Genomic DNA, 23,806 nt, shown 5'->3' with positions numbered 1-23,806 from the left:
TTATTATTTTACATAAAATGCTATATTCCATATCTTCTGATGTGTTTTATTTTTTAAACAGATTTTTTAGGGAAATTGAAGAACGATTGTGTGTTTAATTTAATGGGTGCTTCCCCATTCTATCTGATTTTGTAATTTTCCTGTTTATACGTATGTATGTGGAGATGGTTTTCTTTTATTGGTTTTATGCAGTTGCGTCGAATTTTGTGATTTGAGTCTCTGTTTTTTTTTTCCTGGGGTTTTAGGTTTCGTGATGATTTTGCCTCTGGGCCATTAAATTTTTTTGATTGACCGTGTCTTTATGATTTTTTTCATGGCATTTTGTGTAAGGATTTACAATTCTTAACAGATAGCCCGGAGCGGGTTGTTCCTTGTTTATTCTTCTAATCCATCTACTGTTGTTATGAATTGCTGTATGTGAATTTTGTAAAGAATCATACGTGCGGTTGATTCCCGTGTTTAGGCAAATCTAAATGTTATGCAGCTGAAGAGTTGACTTAAACGCGACTAACTGCCTGATAGCTGAAACGTAAAATGGAAACTATGAATTTGGCTCTCTATTTTTTGAGTAATCTAATAGTCGTAGAGAGTACATTAACATATTCTTCATTCTTGAAACTAGGATCTAGTTTTGAACAATGGTTTCCTCCCCTTTGTAAGTGGTTGTCCCACTTATCCAGTCTTTCATGCTCAATGATGAGAGTAGAGTAAAAGAAAGAAATATAGAACTCATGTTCGTACATTTCTTGTGTTTGTTCTTTCTGTGCTTTTTGTGTTTGGAGTTCTTATTTGTTTATGAATCTCTTACTTACATCGTTTCATTGTAGAGAAGGAGCTGGGGCATCAAGCGTAAGTTTAAACTATGCGGTGTCTTAAAGATATTCATCATTCATAAGTGGGTGTCCCGTGTTCAGTTGAATTGATGACCACGCTATATCCACGAGAACCAAAGATGGTTGAATAGCTATATATGGTCTAAACATGTTCTCTTGACTGGAGATGAGAATACTGCAGTAAAGAAAACATCTATGCTCGAGAACTAAAGATGGTTGAATGGCTATATATGGTCTGAACATGTTCTCTTGACTGGAGATGAGAATACTGCAGTAAAGAAAACATTCAATTCTACCTTTTTCTTTTAACTGTACAACGTTTGGTGGCGTAAATAGGCTGAAAATGAGTTTAGGAGTTAAGCCAATTCTCTCTCTTTTTCTCTTTGTAGCTATATTAAGTTATAGTGTAATAGCAGAAAATGAGAAAGGAACTTCAGAAACATTAGTAACTGCTCCACGAAGGAATGCAGGGGTTGGTGTGATAGATGGCTCGGGCGCCGAGCACATCTTTAATGTTGATAGCACTGGTAGAGAAAGAGGTGAACGGTGGCAGGGTGGGAATAAAGTTTCAGTGTCAACAGTTACATTTTTAACGCTGGCAATGGCTGCTGCTACTGGTTTAGGTGCTGTCCCATTTTTCTTTGTGGAGCTTGATTCTCAATGGGCTGGAATATGCAATGGAATGGCTGCAGGAGTGATGTTGGCTGCTAGCTTTGACCTAATACAGGAAGGGCAGGACCATGGAAGTGGCAGTTGGGTTGTTATTGGCATTTTAGCTGGTGGCATTTTCATATGGCTTTGCAAGAAGGTTAAGCTCTTAGACCTATCATGATATTTTTTCCTTTGAGACGTGGTTTTGAATATGTTTTTGCCGATTTTATTTTATAATGGTGATAGTATGAATGGTTTTTAGTTCCGATTTAATTCCTTTGCCTATTGCCCTGAGGCCCCAGACTCTTTACTTATGCAGAGTGCAACTTTTTACCTTTTCTGCATTTTTGGTTTTCTTGACACTTGTGGTGCAGGTTTGTTGATGACTGGTTCGTTACTTATAAGCCTGCAACTAGCAATATGCTTTCAACTTAGTCTTTTTGTTTTTGTGTTTTCACGAATCGTTCTTCATTTTGGAAACAAGTTGTCATCGAGCGTAGTTTATGTGCCTTAACTGTAATGAAACAAAAATTTCTGTGTTATGGGAAGTCTACTTAATCAAAAGCACTCCACGGCGAATGAAATTATTTATTTCATGTTCTGTCTTAGTGGAAACTTTAGAAATCTGATGCTAACAGTCTGGTTTCATGGAGTCTGCTGATATTGTTTACCAATGTGTGAAATGCTTGCCCATCTTAAATTTTTTTTTTATACTTGTTAGACTCGTTAGAGAAGCTGTTTACCAATAGTTCAATCCAAGGCAACTGGTGCAATTTCGTAGCAGCTGAAGTCATTCTTTGGGGTGATCCCCTAAAGATAGACTGTATTTTATTTATTTATATGATTTTGCATGTGAATAAGGTATGCATAAAGATGTCCATTTTGTGCCTCTGTGTTACGCTGTTACTGACAATATGTCCATCTGGTGATATTCAACTGTCTTCAAGTAGTTACAATATCCAATTTTTTATTCATATAGTTCATCTATTGGTAGAAGTGTATAATACGGTTGGAAACAGTGTATGGTCATCCTCTCATACTCTTTTCTCAACTGTTGGTTAATGGTTGGTAAAATTGAAGCATTGAAATATTTTCTTCTTCACATCTGTTCTAGGAGCACATTTTGTCTTGTGCAGTTGTAAACTAATGGCTTTCTTCATGTAGTTTTTTTGTAGTAAGCCTAAATATCAGTGACCATTAGCATTGAGCTACCCCTTTTTTAAATTGTCACCTGGGATATGGTCCTGAATATTCTTCGGTGCACTTTAGAGTTTAATTTACTTTTCTCCTATCCCCAGTTCCTTGAGCAATATGGTGAAGTAAGCATGCTGGACATAAAAGGAGCAGAAGCTACTAAAATCATTCTAGTTGTTGGTATCATGACTCTTCATTCTTTTGGGGAGGGCTCTGGTGTTGGAGTATCCTTCGCTGGCTCCAAAGGTTTATATCAGGGGATATTGGTGACGATGGCCATTGCTGTGCACAATATACCCGAGGGATTGGCTGTTAGTATGGTGCTTGCATCGAGAGGAGTATCTCCACAGAATGCCATGTTATGGAGTGTGATTACGTCGCTGCCACAGGTAATTTATTTTGTTCATTTCTATGACTAGACGAGACTTATAAAATTGCAGATAGTTTTCTGTTTTCTAATATCCACCATGGTGGTGAGACTAACTCTGCAATGGTCTCCTCTAAGATGATTCTTTGCATGGAAAGAATCCAGAGCAGTGTAAATGGATCTTTGTGGCATATACTATCACCTTAAAATATTCAAATGTTGTTGCAAAGTGTAAGATCCTAAAGAAATATTATGGATGTATACTGTATAATCAGTATTCAGTTGAGTAGATGTTTTAAATTGAGGTGCTTGTGTGTGTATGTGTGTATGTATACATCGTGTTTCCATGACTACTCTATTGTTAAAATTTTCCACCTAGTTGTTATATATTTAGAATCATTATGATCCAATCGAGACATGTAGTACAGTTTGTCAGTCTGTAAGTGGATGCTATAACTTTGGGAATATGCACAATGCGTCACATCATGGGTGAATTTCTTTGTCTACCAGTATACCTTTTATTAGATTCATGATACTGGGTCTTTGAACTTCTTTGGTGTTCCAATGTCCAATATTCAAAGCGAGACACGCAACCTGTTAGGTAAGGTTATCGGGAATCATTATTCATTCAAAATTTTCATGTGATAATGGACCTTTATTGATGAACAATCTATACATTTTGATTAAGTCGTCATCTTTGTGACTGGAATAGTGATGAATGCTTTGCTGCTTAGGCCAGAGGAAGTAAATTCCAGTGTGTTATCCATTTTCATTGCCCATGTAAAACAGTTATTCAGTGCCTGGTCTGAACCAGTGATATTCATGGCTAGAAAAGCAAATGATATAGACGTTTCAGTGTGGCTGAATGGTTTTTGAGGGACAGATGTGATGTCTTAATTCTTGTATTTGTTTATTTCTTTGGTTGGATATTATTATGATGAATTGCATCATATGATCTCTTGATGCAGCCTCTTGTAGCGGTTCCATCATTTATTTGTGCCGATGCATTCAATAAGTTCCTTCCATTTGCTACTGGATTTGCTGCTGGGTGTATGATTTGGATGGTTATCACTGAGATTCTTCCAGAGGGATTCAAGGTAAACTTATTCGTTTTCATTTGCACAGAACTACGACAGTCTCTTTGTGCCTAAATAATGAAGCAAAATTTGCATACTTAATATGGGGTCAACATTTAGAAACAAAAAAAATTTCTGCCCAATAATTTTTTCGACATTGCCTCCTATGTAAGCATGTGGCTTGAGAATCTAAACTTCTCTATTGTACATTTCTACTCCAATTAGGATTTGGTGCTGTTGAATTGAATAAATGTAGATGCACCTACCTATCAGGGATGAATTAGGTGGGGTGGAATTTTGTGTACTTGTAAAATAATCTTTAGCATCACTTTGATTACCTGATTTCTATTGAGAATTGAGTTCTTTTGTATTTTTATCCTCCGTGCGGGCTAAAGACTGACACTGGATTTTTTCCTTGTTTAGCTTTGTTGAAGTTCAAATTACTGGACAGAGTTTTATCAACTCATTTGTACAGTTTGTTGTGGTGGTTTATTATTAAATTGTTGTTCAGTTTGTATTTGACATATATTTTTACGTCCAATATCTAACAAAAATATGTTTTACATCATCTGCAACTTTTTGAATCTAAATGTGTCACACATGTTTTAAATCATCTACAACTTAGTGAATCTAAACAAGTAATGTCTGACATGTGGTGGACGTATGGTACCTGTTTTGGTTTCATATTTTTTTTATAAATGCTTATTAGATATAGTTTATAACAGCAATTCCATGAAACAATGTTGGACTCAACATTAAGAACAAGAAAAAAAATGAAGACTTACATTAAGTAATTCTTATAGAATATTTCTGCATAAAAGAAGTAAATGTACTCTTGATTCATATTTATTATACAAGGTCATTACCCTCCTAACTCAGTCTTTACAGTTTGTCAAACAGATTGATTCAAAGTACATGTGCTTTGAGAGTTTAATCTTGTAAAGTTCAAATTTTGCTAGCGTATCAATCCTTTTCTTTCTGATTAAAATGAACTTCCTGTGTATGAACAGTATAACTTCGTAATTCTCTGTTTTTTTATGCGGTACACAATAGCAAAAATATATTCCTTTTCCTTATTAGGTAAGACTCAACATATAACTCATTTTCTTTTACTCTATTTCTCAATTGTTGTGGATTTGGGATACCTATTTAGTCCTAGCCTCTAATGAAAAACTGGTCAACTTAATACGTTCTGCCTAATGTCTTTATTTAAAGAATGACCAACTCTGATAAACTAGATTTAGTGCATTAGTCCAGGCCAAAGAAAGAGGAAGAAAAAATGTCGAACATCTTGGATAGCCTACACTTTTTGCACGCGGTATTGATTTCTAAGGCATGCTAGGTGTATAATGCTCTAGATATTCTGCGCAAGTGAATTGTACTTTCTGGTTTAACAGTTTATATAGTTTTGAAGTTGATATAATGGATATGAGATGACGATTGTGAATATACAAATAGTTTAATAGTTTGTCAATGTATGCACGAGGGGAAGATATTTCAACTCTTGTATTTAGAGTCATAGTATTTGTAGAACAATATAATGTTGGTAATAGGTAAGAGCTTGGGTTTTACCCATGGACATGCGTTATATGGCCGACCAATAAGACTAGTGATGGTAAAGAGTATAGGATTTCCAAAGAGTTATTTTGGCAAGACATGCTTTGTGTCTGGATATTCTCGGGTACTCTTATTGTTTATCAAATAAATTATCTGCTGCCTCAGATTGAATAATGCCTGAAAAAGCCCACGTGTCAAATAAAGAAAATTTGTCTTATCTGGGGAAAAAAGAAAAAGAAAAAAGAGGGAGAGAGAAAGAAAAAGCTGTATGTTGATGCCAACATACTTCTTGTCAAATGATCAAATTCAACCGCTAGGGAAATAAATTTTGATTTTGTTTGTATTTGGACTGTGATTGATGATTTTCTTATCTTTTCGGATTGCAGGAAACTTCCCCATCTCAAGTTGCATCAGCTGCTACACTTTCCGTAGCTTTTATGGAAGCTCTAAGTGTTGTGTTTGATAATTTCAGCCACAATTACAAGTAATCTTTCTCTCTCTCCATGTGTGTGTGTGAGTTTTTTTATTATTATTGGGAGGGGGCTAAGAAATACACTATTTTTTTTACCGTAGAAGCCTATTAGAGTGACTTTACCTTTCATTGGCAATCATTAAATTTAAATCTGTTTTCTACATTTTCCTGTGTAAACACTTGTAATATGACAGTTACAGTTCACAGCGCAAAAACTGGTTTATGAAATCCGCCTTTGTAACCAAATCTTTACTTTGCAGCCCAGAGGATGCTTCTGGTCTCTTAGTTTCGTTACTTTTTGGTCTGGGTCCATTGCTTGGTGGCATTGCTCTTGTTGCATTTGCTCTTGCTTTCCACCTTCAGCATGCTGTCCTCACTGGTGTGGCCTCTGGCATCGCCTTTGTCCTTGGTGCTTGGCGACCACTTCAACTACTCCTATCTTCAAAAATGGGCCTTCTTCCACTCTTGTTTCTTCTCACAGCAGGATCGATATTTGCCCACATGGTCATATCTAGTGCTATGAAGCTTGGAAGTCGCAAAAAGACATCAGCAAATACGATCACTGATATAACTGGATTTTCGATTAGTGCGCCCACACTTCAATCATTTGTGTCTTGTTTGGCAATAGCCCTCCATGCTCTTTCTGAGGGGTTGGCATTGGGAGTGGCTGCACCCAAAGCATATGGGCTCGGAAGGCACATGGTTCTTCCTGTGTCCCTCCATGGATTTCCTCGTGGTGCAGCAGTCGCTAGTTGCATATTTGGTGCAACTGACAGTTGGCATGGATCCCTTTTATCAGCTGCACTTATCGGATTCGTAGGGCCATTATCGGCTATAGTAGCAATACTTGCTGGAATCGACTATAGGGGTCTAGATCATGGTATGATATTCGCGTGTGGCGCACTTTTCCCCTGTTTTTGGATCGTTGTTAAGAGAGCGGTTAAGTTGGATAGACGGAAGAGCTTTTTTGGTGGTGTTATCGGTATATTCTTTGGAAGTTTGTGTCTAACATGCACAAAATTAGTATGTTTGCATACACCTTACTGCAATTCTGCGCCGGAAGCAGTCAGGTGATAATGGCAGAATCTTGGATATATGCGTATTCAAATTGTAACATATCCACAGTGGATGCAAAAGTCGCAGTTATTTTTCGTTATAATTCTATATGAGAATGGGGATGATTCTTCTGAACCGTTTTGTGCTGTTAAACCTTGATTTTGGATTCCCTCTTAGGTCATTGGGCTTGGCTATCGTATAAAAAAGATGCCCCATGTTTAAGTCATGATATGTTTTACATCTTTCCACCTCATTGTACACTTCTTCTTGCTTAGTGTATCTGCCATGGCAACATTAAAATGGGACGAAGAGTATTCCATGCCTCGCATGAAATACTAAAATTTAATTGGGCATTTTAATGCTTCACCAAGTACCTTCATTAGTTAAATCTCGTTGAGCCCAGACAAACATTTATATACGACCAAAAATGTAAGAGAAGTAGATGAACAATGTAGTAAAAACAAATTAACCTTTGGTCACTATTGTTAGAAGCACAAGTCATTGAATGTTCCACCGTGACGATATACATCGAAATAACACGTCTCCATGACAACACATGCTACATTCTTGAATGCTTGCATCTATCTTCCAGACGATGACAAATGGAAATAACTGATCTCTTGCAATCTCCATTGCTTCTTCTGGAACTATAGAAAGAATATTGTATCTCTACTTGCTCTCGTCTAAAATGCCCACGAGACATTTCTCCAATAAAACTTCGGCATTAACCCAAGCATGGTGTTTATCTGTATAAAGAATCAGGATCGCAACTTTTACAAGCCCCAGATGATGTATATAATTTATTCGAACTGAAACTGAGAAAGAATTAGGTAGTGGTAAAAGGATACTAAATAACAATGTGCTGTTTCTCCCAACAGCCTTCTTCAGCATGTCCTCACCTAACAAAAGAACATAAAATCATTGTAAAAAGCCTTGCGAGCCGAATGCATCTCGTATCAATATACGGGAACCAGTTCAAACAAATTAATATGCTCAACACCTTCACTTTAGACATTGCAACAATTGTGGCATCACTATACAAAAATCAGAGTATAAGTAAGCAAAGGATGCTACATCGATGCTTTCAGAAGAAAAAACAATTAAAACTCATTTAAATTTCAAACACTTAAAAATTAAGCAGCCACAATTTAGAAGACACAATCAACAGGAAATAAATAGCATGAAACAAAATGAAAGGCTCCTCGAATTTTTTAAGAAATTTGTGTACGAGAAGGGACTCCACTTAATACTTGAAACAGTCATCTCATCACCTACTCTAATGTTTTAAATAGGAAACTAAAAAGATAAAGATAAAATGACATTAAAAAATGATATGTTACCCATGGGAAAAAAAGACATCACCCTTAAACCAGCAGTGTTCATGGGTAAATCATATGAGTCGAGTTTTAAAAAATATGCTACTTAATGGCTCATAGCTCCTTGCCCTTGCAAAACATCAGTGTCATGCACTTATGCCATTTCGAACGAGTCTGTCAATCAATTTTGAAATCATAATATGGAGAATGCTGTCAAAAAAAAAAAATCATAATATGGAGAAGAAAAAAGCATAGAAACATGCCTTGACCATCTCACCTAGCCAAGCTAGAAAAAAGGAAAAAAACAGATTAGATAGAAATGAGGATGACAATTAATTCAAGCACATGAGCCTCATGGAGACTAGCAATAAAAACGACAGATGATTTGAAGGCACCTAAACATGGTATTTCTTCCATCAGTCAATGGTGAAAAAGAAACAATTCCCCCTTTCAACAATATCTAATCAATCTCTCCATTCTTAGGCACCTGACTCCGCTTTCACATTTGTTGTCTATTTACTTTTGTTTAATCATTGTTTTAGGATTTCAAGAAACTGAGTAAAATTTCCCCGGCAATTTACCTTTCGTACTCAAATTTCAGGGCATGAGCCAATTACACGTCAATTCACAATTCATACGAGGATACAGAAATACAAGAGTGTTATAGACTCGAAAGTGACTGGGAACTTTTTTAAGGATGATAAACGGTAAAGGCTTGAGACGAAAGCCTCCGGTAGTGCTTCTACCTAAAAACCTAATTACGCATTCCAAAATCTTACACTCAAAATACAGAAACTCATATATAAAATATTTATGTCAATCGAAAAATGTAAACCATATTTCAAAGTTCAATCACGGATTCACGGTTTAGAAAGTAAAATTTGAGTCATTTGACAAAGAAATTAAAGAGTGGAAACAGTACAAATTAGATAATTAGTTGACGTAAAAACATTGCTGACCTAAGGCGAATTAGAAGTCCTGATCTGGACCGGCTGAAACATATAATCAAATTATTAATGTACCATTTTAAATGAAAAAGCGATATCGTGATTTGAGCATCAAAGAGCAAAATTTTCAACATGTGAGAAACAAGATCCAAGTCTTAAAAAAATGTCAAGACAAAAACTCAACCATACGCAATGTTAAACTACACGACAGTCCAAGTTAATGGGGTGGCATCCATAGTGAAAAATGCTTAGGCACCCCAATTGAGTAGTCATACGGTTACAGATTAAAAAGGAATAATATTTCATAGGTTTTTGAGCATCCCATGCAACAAATACTTTTATAAGGGAAACATTGATATAAGGCAAACACAGACAGAAAAGTTACAAATTCACGATTTTATCTGCAAACTCCACTTTAGAAGGAAAAAAATCGATCGAACACAATTAATAGCTACCTCCAGGATGAAACTTCATGTATGGTCCAATATTATAGACACGGCCTTTAAGAGCAGTCCACATGGAGCCTTCAGATCTGTGTTGTTTAACTTCATCCATAGTTATAAGTCTTCTATTTGATTGTCCATTCAATCCTGACAAAAATGTAATTTAAAACCAAAAGAATTCAGCTACAGATACTTGCTCTAGAAATTTTTTCAGCTTCAACTTTCATGAAAACAGCATGAAAGGGGTCATCCTACTAAAAATATAGACTTCATAAAAAGTCCCAAAAAAGACACAACTGCATGTTGTAATCAGAAGTACAGGTGATGGAAATATAAAACTTTGGTAATATAATGTGAAGACCAGAAATATTGTGATTCGATATGACATTATAAATCTATTACTACATAGGCCAAATATTTCTCCAAACATAAGGTAGATACCCAAGAAAACAGTACAAAAAGTAAGCAGAGGAACTGGCATAAAGCATGCCAAAATTGGTAGTGCCACAAAGAAAATGCCAATCATCTCAACCCAGAATAATCAGTTCCGATACATCTCAGTCCTCAATCTGATTTCATCATTTTCAAGTTGATCTGTGGACTTTAGGGAAACTTCACGGTAATTAGGAGTGATTTAAAGAAAACTACATGAGAAAAAAATGGCCAACAGTGCTCCTCAGAGGAAAGACTAGAAACATCAAAAAGAAAGATTCAACGGAAATGAATTCTTAAGTATTCAAACGAGTAACTGATCACCAATTATTTTAGCTTACAGCATTTTAACATCTAGCACCATCTCATAAAATTACTACTAAAATAATTTTGTTTACAAATGTAATGGCAAAACAACTGAGTTCCAATATTTTAAAAAAATTGCGCATAGTTAAATTTCATCTGTAAATTGGGATCATAGGATTCGTGCAACACCAAACACCCAAACAAAACTCCACAAAATGGTCATAACCTGCCAGATCAGGATGTGTTCTTGTGAGCTTAAGCCAGTCCATTGGGCTATACCCTATCTCATAAGGAACCTTTTTTCGGGGCATAGGCTTCTTCACAAGAGTTTTCTGTTCCAGCGGCGCCTTACTTGAACTTCCAGCAACCTCTTTTGCATCCAATTTGGGATGTTCATTCGTTATTTTCTGAGTGGATGCATCAATGACATTAAACGTCAACGTGCCAACAGTTTTCTGAGAAGAAACACCAACTTTCCATATACTACCACTATCCAAATTACCATTAGCATTTTTATCATCCATACAAATTCCACCAATACCCGCGGCCACATGCTGTTCTTCAACACCATCTACAGGCTTCTCAACCTAATTACGTGAACCAAATTAAAAATTATAATAGGAAAAACAACTGAAAGGGAAAAAAAAAAAACAGGATGAACTTGTGTAAGGGCTGAAATTTGGCAAAGGCCAAGAGGGAGTGAGCAAGGCAGTTGTCCACTTGTTCCCCTCAAACGAAAAGAGATATTCATGTTAAAAAAATAACACAATTCCGTCTATTGGGAACATACTAGAAATCACCCTCATTAGTTAGCCAAAGAAAACACACCTTGACAAAAGTTAGCGCATCACTACTGCCCATATCAAGAAGTATCAGATTATTTTTAAGACCGATAATTTATCAACAAGAAGAAATATCTATCATGAAAACACGAAGGACTTACTCGACAAAAGGTGAAATCATCCGAATCAGCCATCGTAGCCTGAATGACGACTCCAACAACTGTTAGGTAGAGGATTCAATCACTCTACAAAAACAGAAGGATTATGTAAATAATGGACCAATGCATCGAATTATTCGACTACAAAACATCGAATTCAACAACCCATCACAGGATCAAATTAATATGCATCGGCGCGACCTCTAACAACAGCATTCAGACAGAGCAAAACTAAACTTCCGAAAGTTACCTGTCTACCACGATTAACAATACAATAATTCTCTCCCGGGTTGCTAACTAAACAAAACGGTATTTGTCAAAATTCAATAAAAATAAATTATTCTCACCCATTTACAAAAACAAAGAAGCTTCTACAAGAATAAAGATCACACATACACACCGATAATATATGTAGGCAGAGGGAGAAGGCGTGGCGGCGTACTTCGTTGAATTGGATGTGGCGGCGCCTGGATTTTCCTGGTTACTCTCCGCCTCTCCAAAATATCACAAAATATAGACCAAATTGGAACAAGTTGAATATTATTATTATTATATAATACAAAAACTACTTCTTCAAATATACACAGGGCACTTTTGGTGTGAATTGTGAATTGTTAATGATGAATGAGGAGGATTTTTTTTTTTTTTTTTTCCCAATATCATTGCATCATCTAACATTTGGCTCGAATGATATGACAATTAAAATATTTCCAATCCATGAATTACACTATTTTTTATATCAATTCCACCGGAAAATGACGTTAAATGGATGTCCGTCTCATTTGAGACGATTTCACATATTTATATACGATAATATGGATTGACGCGATTCATATTTACAAAAAAATTAATATTTTTGACATAGAAAATAATATTTTTTTCCTGAATTTGGTTGACTTGATGGTTCGTCTTATAAATTGATTAATAAAAAAGTTTTATAAGAATTTTGGTGATATATTAGATAGTTGAATATTGGTTGTGTCCTTAACTAGGATGGAGCTAGAAAATTGATTTTTTTTTCAATTAATTAATGGCAAAAAATTTTAAAATCTAACTATTGAAACTGTCCATTACTCGTATTTTTCAAAATATATTAGAAATTTTTTTTCTTTCTAATTATTCGACCGAAACACTAAACATTTAAAATATAAATATTTTGCATAATTTAAAATAAATCAACCAACTATTATTCGAAAATCCAAAAGAAAGTAATTCAAAGCATAAAATCGTAAACGTCAACCACCATAAACTAAAATTATTTCAAAAATAAACTCAACTCTAACTTCCTCTCAAAAGCATTATAAGTCATAAAAATCTTTAAATAGTCATAAACATAGTTTTGTTTGCGGAAAACTAACGACGGTACTCGGGTTGTGTGCACCTTTGTCCAGCTAGTTCAACCATCAATACCTCTATTAACATGAATCTCATGCTCACTTGCATCGTTCACATCTAGTGAGTGTATTGACTCAGCAAACTTTAATCATGATAACAAGTAATACATATACATTCGCAAGCAACATGGAAAATACTTTTAATAAAATAATTTTTCATGAACATAAACTTTAACATTTTCCTTTCAACGTATCATATCATATTTCCTTTCATCATATACGTATACGTTTTCCTTTTAATTAAATTCAGATCCTCAATTGTGACTTTTTTATTAGCTGTAGGTCGATGTATCCATCTACATATTACCACGGTATCGGACGACGGAGACATCAGCGACACTCTCACACATCAACTGAGCTTTGACCTTATATATCATCGTCTCATTGTATAAGTCACAATCAATTCACATCCTTCAAATTTTGATATAATAACTTATAAAAATTCATGCACATATAAATCATTTTTTTAAACCAAGTATGCAACATGTGTTTTAGCATTAACACTTCATCATAAAATTTCATAAACATTTGAAATAAAAATTTTAACATTTATTACATCATACCGGGCATTGTCAGGACGCATTTTTCAGGTGTAAAATGATTGTTTTGCCCCTGAGACTCTAACTTTTCCAATTTATTCTTAGACCTTAAAACGACGACCCAAATCATTCCAAACTTAACATATCATCTTAAAATACACCCATAAATATTTAGTGGATGTAAACTTAGGCTTCTCGACTAATTTTTCAATTCGTTTTTAATTTTAGACGTACATTCCAGTTTTGACTCGTATTGACTCGAAATTTAACCAAATTTTACCAAACTTGAACCAAAGATTATTAACACCTAACCATACCTTATTCAACCTAAACCAAGCATTTAGAACATAGAACAAGCCTAGAAAACTTTTGAAATTTTCTGCACAAAACCCTAGCCCTAATTGGTTCGATCCCTAATTTGCCACCATGTCCAGCCCCTAGTTACCCATCCTAGGACCATGAAAAAACCCTAAGGACCCTATTGGACAGCACCTACCCAGCCTAGAAGCCGCATCCACTCAACCCGTCGCCCACAAGCCATATGCGTCGAGCCCTTCGCTCCCAGCCCCTAGCCCTTGAACCACCCCTCGTGCAGCCTACCTAAGATCATGGCTCAGCCCTCTTGAGACCCCTGGATGATCCCTAAAATCAGTTATCAGCCGCCTGCACCTAGGAAGCAAAAACTGAAACCCTAGTCCATGAACCTCCTAATTTTCGTTCATCTTTATTGCCTCCTTGTCCAGCCCTTACCTATGCATCTATGGATCCTTAAACATGTGGAAAAACATTCCTTCAAGTATCCCTACAATGGAAGCCCCTTTGTGCATCATTAGAAAGAGTTTTAAAAAAATGAAAACTCTACTATTATGCATATTTAGCCATAAAAACGAAAATATAAGTAGTGCAACATATTTTTCATGCAATGATAATTAAATATACATAATATGGTGTGAAAGATGTTTGAAAGAAGATTAAGGCGTGTCTTTGCGTATATTACGCACGAAAACGATTTGCAATGCGAGGACGTCGACGCGGGGAGGACCTTGCTGAATTTTCCCTTCAAACTTCACGCGACATTTCTTGAAAACTATGTGTGTGATCGTGTAGGCTGATGGAGGAAGAATCCTTGTGTTATTCTAGGGAGGGGCGTGAGTTTTGGGGTTTATGGGTAGGGTTTATTAGCTTAAAATTTAATATATAATACATGATGCAAGCTTAGGCCCATTAACCTATTATAATAGGCTCATTAAATCCATTAGTTAATATTTAAAATATTTTGTTTAGGATAATTTGTGAAAATAATAGTCGAGTTCTCAAAAAGTCTCTATTTTCATTGAAAATTGAATATCAGTCTAAAATACGACTCGACATATAAAAACAACTCATTTTCGAAAATTCCATTTAAAATACACCATACATTAAGTAATTAAAAATAATTATTTAATAAAATATTTTCCCCGTATAGTCTCTGGCCTCCGTTCCTCGATCGTATCTCAAATAACCTTAAAACACAATTTTATGCATTCTAACAGAAAACCTTATTTTAAACATGTAAACATGCACATCATAATTAATTCATGCAATTAAAACAATTCAATTAAAATATATAAGAAATTTGATAACTTGCATGCATGTGGTTCACGTTGATCTTCAAATTTGTGGGACGTTACAACTATATTGTTTTAACAATTATTATTTACAACATAATAATTATTAATATTTCTATATTTGATATGTATTCATATGAAAATTTGGCTCTAAAAAATAATCATAAATTCTAAATATAATACAATAAGAATTAAAAACAAAATACAAAAACTATTGATTCAAGATAAATTAGAAAAACTTGAGAAACAAAATTTTCAGTATTTCATTGATAACAAATTCCAAAGAACCGGCCAGCACTATATATCTTTAGAACATCCTTTCTTAAAAATAAAAAATATGAAAACATCATTCTCATCGCTTCTCCTTGTGGATGTTTGCTCATGATAAGTTCTTAACAAGAGATAGACTATGTTATGTTGATAATAAAGAGTTTGTGTGCTATGAAATTAAATGTGAGTAATCTGCAGATAATTTGTTCTTCGCCTGTGAATTCCCCGAAAACTTACATGGGATGGGATTAGAAGCTGGCTTAGCATGGTAAAGGCCTTTCGAGGGGTTTACAGTGGTAACTCTGCTATGTCCAAGTTGAGGAGCATTGGCTTAGCAGCATGTATCTGTAACATTTGGAACGCCAGAAATAGTCATTTTTGAAAATGAAGTGCCATGCTCAGAGCACATCGTTAGAAAAGTTAAATCAGGTCTACAATCGAAGACTGGATTCCTTAATTAGATCGCACTATAGATATTAATTTTGTGTCGAGATTGGATAGTCTGAATTTCAAATATCTTGCGTCGATGTGACCGTGGATTTTTCTTGTGGAAACTTAGGTGACCGAAATTATTTGCGAGAGGAGAGGGATAAAATTTTTCGGGTTGATAGATCATGTTCGTGTTTGACATCCCTATTTGTTCTCATGTACTAATTTTTTATTATATGTCAAAAATACTTATCTCAGTTAACAAAAACTAGTCTATATTGATTTAATAACAAAATATTTAAAAAATATTTTAATAAATTTGAAACTTATCTATAATTATTATATCCAAACAATAATTTTTTTTTTTATCTTTATCTATATTTTTGAATTTTTAAATGATAACATCACTCGAAAATTTATTATAAAAATAATAAACTTCAATGTTATCATATTAAAATAATAATTCTAATAATTTATCAAAACATGTTTCATGAAAATTTATGAAAACATTTTAAAATTTAATATAAAAAATTTAAATGAATAATACTTCAAAAGTTCCCAGATTTTGTGTGAATTCTTCAAGTTTCATGTCATGTTTTACCTTATCTTTTGCACGCTTTCAACAAGTTTCCCACTAATTTATTTATTTATAATTTGAAATTAATAAGTAATCAAATTCACACCAACATACATAGAGACAATTTCTTCTCCAATAATAAAATATGTATACGCATTACATGTGTTATTATTATTCTTAATTTGAACAAATAATATTAAAAAATTGATACGAAATTATTTTCAATTTAGAAGAGTTATTCGATTTTGACTTGAGGAGGTTTTAGTAGGATAAGAAGGATAATTATGAAATTAAATATTTTGGTGTCGTATAAGATAGTTACTCTAAGGATCTCACACTTATAGTAAGTATAGATAAGCAAAAGAATTCCGATTGATTAGCTATACTTCATATTTTCCCCATTAAAAACCCAACAAAAATCACTCCATTCTTCAAATTTTCTGTGGATCAGCTGCTAAATCATCACACCTGGAAAGAGGAGGGAATTCCGTCTCAGATTTGGATTCAAATTCGAAGAGAAGGCATTATGAGTAGTAAAGAGGCGGCAGGGAAGTTAGACGACGCGCAAGTGGCTCGGCTCCGAGAGATTTTCCTACCGTTTCGACAGATTTTGCACCTCATTCTCCAGGATATTTTAGATAGTAATGTCGTATGCTATCTTTTAGAATGTGACTACTATTCTAGACCCGACCGCAGATCATTTGGAACCATAAACCAAACCAGAAACAATCTCTCAAAAACCATAACTTGAACCATTTTTTCGGTTACCATGATTTTACTATTTGATTCCGGTTCCTAAACTATCACGAATTGTGTCATTAATTTTTTCTTGACCATTAAAATTTAATTGAATAAATTTTATTTTTAATAGGCTTAAACCATGACCAAAACTGTCATGAACCAGATTCGGAACCATACCAAAGCTGTTCGGTTCCGGTTCCACCTTTTATTCGAACCAAAATTGTCGGTTACATAATAAGAATTATAGGTTTTGGAACCTTGGTAAGGCTTACCCCAACCCCCAAAAAACAACCCCTTCCTGCCCACACACACAAACATTAAGCCATCATCCCTGATTTGAACATCGCGCGCACAAGGGTTGCGGCAGATGTCCGAATAATAAACATGGTGCCATTTATTATGCCTTAAAAAACTAAAAAATCTGTTAGCAATGTTCCATACAAATGCAAGGATAGCTTATGTACCATCCAAAAAGGTATTCGAATATCAGGTGAGTAGTGCGTCCAAAAACATGAACTGAACTTGAATAAGTAAAGGCTGGCACACAGTTTCGATTCATGCCTTCTTCTTTTTAGATTTGATCATCACATATCCAATAAACATTGTGAGGAAACATGAGAGCGTTACACCTGCGAAGACCGGAATGAGAATTGCATATTCCTGGGGTAGAAAGTACTTGTGCACGAAATGGTCTGTTTCAACAAATGGCTGCGAGAAAAACGATATAATGAATAGGTAAAAAAATGAAAGGCACAAACAATTAACATTTTTAACTCCGCGGAAAATTTAGCTAACCAGGATGATGACCCAGAAGGTATAATAGGTAAATATGGATATGCTGATGACTGATAAAAGCAAGCCAATGGCTCTGTCTGCTAGTTCCATAGCATAGATTATTTAACCTGTGGAGTGGTGAAAATAATGATCAACTTCTCATAATACATTCAATTGTCAGAGATAGGGAACCAAAGAAAAGAGTCGTGTTTCGAATCTGGAAAATTGTACATTGATCGGTTTCATCGACCATGTGATCATGCAGAGTAAATTACATCACTATCACCTGTTTGTTAGCATATCTCAACACATTCAGGCTGTGTGCCTTCTCGCACACCGTATGATACAGCAAAAACGAACAAGGAGGGACTCCCTACAAGCATTTCCATTGTTGTCATTTCACTCCTCATTTAAACGTCACATATCACAAATAAAGGTGTGGAAACAAACTAAAATTTGTGATTTTCGAATCCACAAGGTCACCCATTAAGTTGCTCTCGACATTTTCCAGCTCCAACGAACGATAATTAACGTACACTCACCATTGTAAATACAAGATGTTCCATTACTGGTGCATAGTGCTACAGTTTCTGAAAACTAGATGAAACTAATATTCCCAACAAACATTATATCGTTTTTCTCGCAGCCATTTGTTGAATACTGCTTTAATTTCAGATGAAACTTATTTTATCAGTTCCTACATCCAACATATATTCCCATTACTCCACACCCATCTCCAATTGTGGCTGCCATCCCTGCCCTCCCATACCAAAAGTGCATCTCCACTAATTATATCAAATGATTTCAGATTATTAAGTTGAAGCTCACCTTTCACCGGATCCAAGCGTTGATTTAGTAGCTTCAATTTGATATCTGCGGCCTTGACTCTGCCTTCCTAGTCTCCTTTGGCTTCCTTATAGGCTGTTCTCTATCGGCTTACTTGAACCCTCGGCCATGTCCTTTCCTTTCTCCCAATTTCTTTATCACTAAGGCTAGTAAATGGACTCCCATCGCCCTAATCCTGACTGGCCCAATCCATGACCCGGCTTAGTCCATTTGTACAAAGACAAAAACTTACGTGAGAAGGTTTATGAGACGAATTTTTTTATTTGGATCATTAATGAAAAGTATTATTTTTAATGCTCTAGTATTACTTTTTATTGTGAATATCGGTATGATTGACCCGTCTCACAAATAAAGATTCGTGAGACCGTCTTATAAAGGACATGCTCTTGTATACAACCTCACTAGTAGTGGTTAGCAAAATCTTGTGTTCGACCGAAATAACCGACCGAACCGAATAATTTCAGAAATTTAGCTCGGTTTTCATTTTGAAAAATATTGAATTTATCATTTAAACCGATTAAATTTAAATTTTTAATTTTATTAAAAATGTTAGGAACTTACGTTAAATGGTTTACTCTCTTGGGCTTATTTTTAAACTTTAGTCTTTAGCCCAACCTAATTATTTATCAAAGCATATGCCAACAAAACTAAAGTTCTTTTGTCTAATTATTAATCAAACGATCTGTCTGCAATACGCCAACAAAATTACATGTTCTCGGCCTAATTATTGATCAAACAATATGCCAATGATTCCTGAAACAAAAATAATTAATATGAGCTTTTACATAATTTTTTCATGACAAAACTATCTAAAATAAACAAAACATTCATTCATGTCTCAAGAGATGACTCCTATGATATAGCACTTTGCCATGTAGATTTAAGAGGTGGCTTTCATCCACGTAACATTTTGCCCTGCATAGCAAAATAGGTCTTTCTAGAAATTATTTAGTATTCGTCTACGTTTTACAAAAATGATAAACCAAAGTTGCTATAGGAGTTTATTATAAGACTTTATAAATCATTTTAAACTTTTATTTTCAATTAATGTGGGACAAGGGCATCACTTGTTGAGCATGAAATTGCAAATATATCATTGGCAATAATTGAAATAATTGAGTACTTAGTTTCACTTCCTCTGCACCACTCAAAAATATTGAAACATTGATTAGTTCGTTTTTCAATCTCATAGGCGGGGTATTTATCCACTTAACTGGATATCTCTTGAAGTTTTTTATCTTCGTTTTGTACTACCACATCATAAAACAATTCATCACAAAAAATACCACCTCCTCCGTCACACATTATTTGCATACTTTGACTCTCAACATTCAATACATCATTATTCCCTTGAAATCTGTCCACAAAGTTACGGATTCTTATTTGAACTTATGAACGAATTATTGGATTCTTGTAGGAGTAACTATCATTTTTTCAATGCTTACTTTGATCATCTTAAATTTGTTCCTAGGGTCCAAAATATTACCAATAGATATCAAAATGTTCGTATTATCTGAATTCCCCCAATACTCGTAAAACTTATTGATCATGCTACTTTTTTAAGAGTTGGATTTTAATCATTACTTCTCTTTCTCTCAATCTCAGCTTAAATGATTGGTAAATCAACTGGAATGTATGAGTTTTAGATTCACTTAGCTCCAAAGTGATATCACAAAACTTTTCCAGAAAGTGTACAGAAATCTTTACATTCTCCCAATCAACAGTTACTGAAGGCCCCAACCTTTCTTCACCCTTTTCATCTTTTTCATGAAAATAATTTTGTTATGTGATTTTTACCCGTAAGTAAATGATGTTGAATTGTTAATATATGTTGAGTTGAGTTGAGTTGAGTTGAGTTCTCACGAAAATTGAAATTTATATTCTCACGAAATAATGTAATTAAAATAACATCAATTTTATTTAGAAAATCAAGGCTTAAGATTTCAATAAACTAAAATAAAGTAAATAATGCGAAATTTCAAAGACGACTTTTGGTACACAATCTGAGACGGATTATATAGATACAAGATTTTACTCAATTTTCATTCATATAAAACATATTAATTGATAATATCACATATTCTAATTTATAGACCAAAAAATCTTCAGTGTTATTTACTGCCTCTCCCAAGAGATACGTAAATTTCATTATTCTAATGTCAACTTCGATATTCTTATTAGAAATAAAACATCAAAATAATTTAATCCAGTTTTATGATTATTGTTCAGCAACCTCAAAGGAAATTGTCAACCTCCCAAACTTTACAAAAAATCTATGTTGTGTATTTTTTAATGATCCTACTCAAAATCCTCTCTTCTAAGTGCCAGATTTCAAATAAATTTAACGTTCAATATATGATCAGTAGATGGAAAGAAAATTAAAAAATACACCAATAAATTGTAAGAACAAATAATCATTGACAAAATAATATTCAATTCAAATCAAGATCCTTCAATCTCTATAAACAACCTAATAAGTTTATAATAATGAAATAATTGAATACATAAACATACTCAAAAATATAACACTAAATTCAAGACAAATAATAAAAATCGCATAGTAAAGTTGATTTCATGTCCCTAGATGAATTTCCTTCGTCTTGTCATTCAAGTATCTCTTGTCGTTCTTTCGAAGGTCTCAAATTTGTGTCACAAGCCTCCTTGATTGTGTAGTACTACGTGGTCGTGTTGTTGGGTGTTGTAGAATGAAAGAATAATGAAAAGTGTTGTCTCTGAATTTTCTTTGCACCTTTCTATTTGTTTCATCTCTAAAATGATCCACCATCTCTAGAAATGGTTATTGGTCATGAATAATATAGTTCAAAGTTTTCTTTGAACTCTCTCTTTTATCTCGTTTTGTATAGACTTAAATTTATAAAACACTACCGGAACAAATGATTTTTAATTTGAGTTTTTCTCCCAAAGAATACAACTTATTATTTAATATTATATTTTATTATATAATTCCTTGATGTTCTTGGAATAGTAAACATGATTTTATATTAATAATATGACAAGATCTATAATTAAATAATATACTAGCTTTAATATTTTTTAATATCACTGAAAATTTTTATATAAGATCTAAGATTTTACAAGGTCTTAAGTTTGAGACGAAGTCTATGATTCGAAACTTAATTGTAACAATCTCCTCTCTTAACTCAAAAAATAATAAAAAATAATAAAATGGTTTAGTACAAAAAAATGATGTCACTCGTGGTATAGTGACATAATATCCTCGTCATCATGTAAGATGGCCAATGTTCAAAACTTTATTGTAATAAAAAAGATTCAATAAAATAACGCTGTGATGGTGTCTTAAATGTTGGTCCCACGTGCGGAATTTGAGATAATAAAACCCGAAAATAAAGAATAAAATGGACACCGAGATTTACGTGGAAAACCCCTAAAAATTATTCGGGTAAAAACCACGGGCAAGATGAAAAGAATTCCACTATAATATTTTGTGGTGTACAACTCACTCACTGTGTTTCCAAAGAGAACACACATTCTCTTAATACAGGAGAACAAAACACCTCACAAATATTATAGAACTAAGCACTCAAATGCTTATAAGATGAGAGAAAACTCGAAGAAGGGATGATTTCAGAATGAAGGGGGGAGCTCTATTTATAGAGCCTCTGTCAGTGTGAAGACGCGTTAAAAAGGTGTCCTCTGAAAAATCCTCGTCAACAATTTGGTCTGCCTAATTTTCCAATTGCTAACATTGATGACCCCTCATTTAATGCACATCTTTTTCTTGCCGACATTTCTCCCACTTGGAGATTTGATTGAGAATCAAACACATATCCACACATCTTTTCAATCTTGTCATTCCCTGCTGCTTATGTTTCCGCTAGACCACTTGAGGATCTACACCACTCAAACTTATCAGTGTTCACTGGCTTGGTTAGAAAATCAGCTATGTTATCCTTTGTATGGATCTTCTGCATATCCACGCTTCCTTTCTCTAGTACTTCCCGTACAAAGTGAAATTGTACTCCAATGTGTTTTGTCCTGGAATGAAAGGCTGGATTCCTTGCGATGTGCAAGGCACTCTGACTGTCACAAAACAAAGAAACATTCTCTTGTTTGTGCTCGATCTCCTCAAATAACCTTTTAATCCATATTGCCTCCTTGCAAGCTTGAGTAGCTGCCATGTATTCTGCCTTTGTTGTAGATAACGCCACAACTGTCTGCAGTTTTGAAACCCAGCTTACTGCTCCCCTCGCAAGTGTAAACACATAACAAGTAGTAGATTTCCTCTTATCAGGATCACCTGCATAATCTGAATCGACATAGCCACTGAGTGTAAAATCTGATCCTCCATAACATAATGCAGCATTCGAGGTACCCTTAATGTATCTAAGGATCCTCTTAATAGTACTCCAATGCTCTCGTCTAGGATTCACCATATACCGACTAACTGCTCCCACTGCTTGAGCAATGTCCGGTCTTGTACAGATCATGGCGAACATCAAACTTCCCACTGCTGATGCATATGGTACTCGAGACATCTCTATCTTCTCTGCTTCACTGCTAGGACACATCTTGGAGGATAACTTGAAGTTAACAGGAAGAGGGGTCGAGATTGGTTTACTATCTTGCATGTTGAAGCGTTGCAAAACTTTCTTCAAATAATTTCTCCGTGAAAGCCAAATCTTTTGGTTACTTCTATCTCGGTAAACTTGCATCCCTAGAATCTTGTTTGCTGGTCCCAAGTTCTTCATATCAAATTCCCTAGCCAATTGTGTCTTCAATCCTTGGACCTGATCTTTGTTGGGGCCTGCTACCAACATATTGTCCACATACAACAGCAAAATAATATAATCATCACCAGACCTCTTGAAATATGTACAAGGGTCTGCACTCAGTCTTTTGTATCCAAGGCTCATGATATAGGAATCAAATCTCTTGTACCAACACCTCGGCGCCTGTTTGAGACCGTACAGAGATTTCTTCAACCTGCAAACCAAGTTCTCTTTGCCTTTTTCCGCAAAACCTTCTGGCTGGAGCATATAGATTTCTTCTTCAAGATC

The 23,806-nt window shown here is 34.7% G+C and overlaps 3 protein-coding genes and 1 long non-coding RNA gene across 12 annotated transcripts; 2 read left to right on the top strand and 2 right to left on the bottom strand.

Moving 5' to 3' along the window:
* On the top strand, positions 1–7,341 carry LOC142517778 (putative zinc transporter At3g08650). 6 transcript variants are annotated; one of them, XM_075620224.1, is made up of 6 exons: positions 1–106; positions 828–1,641; positions 2,783–3,067; positions 4,014–4,142; positions 6,065–6,162; positions 6,411–7,341. In XM_075620224.1, the coding sequence occupies exons 2-6, from the start codon at positions 1,177–1,179 to the stop codon at positions 7,222–7,224; spliced, it is 1,791 nt and encodes a 596-aa protein (XP_075476339.1). In that variant the 5' UTR covers positions 1–106; positions 828–1,176; the 3' UTR covers positions 7,225–7,341. The 6 variants fall into 6 exon arrangements, with proteins under 6 accessions (XP_075476339.1, XP_075476341.1, XP_075476338.1 ...); XM_075620226.1 differs by having other exon boundaries at positions 39–150; XM_075620223.1 differs by having other exon boundaries at positions 43–325.
* Positions 7,342–7,661: 320 nt separating this feature from the next.
* LOC142518610 (cytochrome b5 domain-containing protein RLF-like) lies at positions 7,662–12,191 on the bottom strand. Of its 3 annotated transcripts, XM_075621403.1 has the most exons (7): positions 11,991–12,174; positions 11,841–11,887; positions 11,594–11,677; positions 10,877–11,237; positions 9,925–10,059; positions 8,055–8,105; positions 7,662–7,952 (listed from the first exon to the last, which is right to left on the bottom strand). In XM_075621403.1, the coding sequence occupies exons 3-7, from the start codon at positions 11,624–11,626 to the stop codon at positions 7,876–7,878; spliced, it is 657 nt and encodes a 218-aa protein (XP_075477518.1). In that variant the 5' UTR covers positions 11,627–11,677; positions 11,841–11,887; positions 11,991–12,174; the 3' UTR covers positions 7,662–7,875. The 3 variants fall into 3 exon arrangements, with proteins under 3 accessions (XP_075477518.1, XP_075477517.1, XP_075477516.1); XM_075621402.1 differs by lacking the exon at positions 11,841–11,887 and having other exon boundaries at positions 12,033–12,191; XM_075621401.1 differs by lacking the exon at positions 11,841–11,887.
* Positions 8,112–9,191, top strand: LOC142518611 (uncharacterized). The gene is made up of 2 exons (XR_012813599.1): positions 8,112–8,734; positions 8,766–9,191. It is a non-coding gene; the product is annotated as an uncharacterized LOC142518611 (long non-coding RNA).
* Positions 12,192–17,520: 5,329 nt separating the features above from the next.
* Positions 17,521–18,968, bottom strand: LOC142518207 (dolichol-phosphate mannose synthase subunit 2). Of its 2 annotated transcripts, XM_075620930.1 has the most exons (4): positions 18,750–18,939; positions 18,208–18,294; positions 17,943–18,049; positions 17,521–17,855 (listed from the first exon to the last, which is right to left on the bottom strand). In XM_075620930.1, the coding sequence occupies exons 3-4, from the start codon at positions 18,030–18,032 to the stop codon at positions 17,703–17,705; spliced, it is 243 nt and encodes an 80-aa protein (XP_075477045.1). In that variant the 5' UTR covers positions 18,033–18,049; positions 18,208–18,294; positions 18,750–18,939; the 3' UTR covers positions 17,521–17,702. The 2 variants fall into 2 exon arrangements, with proteins under 2 accessions (XP_075477045.1, XP_075477044.1); XM_075620929.1 differs by lacking the exon at positions 18,208–18,294 and having other exon boundaries at positions 18,750–18,968.
* Between the last annotated feature and the right edge of the window lie 4,838 nt (positions 18,969–23,806).

Source organism: Primulina tabacum, chromosome 11 (genome assembly GCF_025594145.1).
Source record: "Primulina tabacum isolate GXHZ01 chromosome 11, ASM2559414v2, whole genome shotgun sequence".
Taxonomy (NCBI): Eukaryota; Viridiplantae; Streptophyta; class Magnoliopsida; order Lamiales; family Gesneriaceae; genus Primulina; species Primulina tabacum.
Note: the sequence above shows the minus strand (reverse complement) of the source record. Positions and strands in the feature narration are given on the sequence as shown.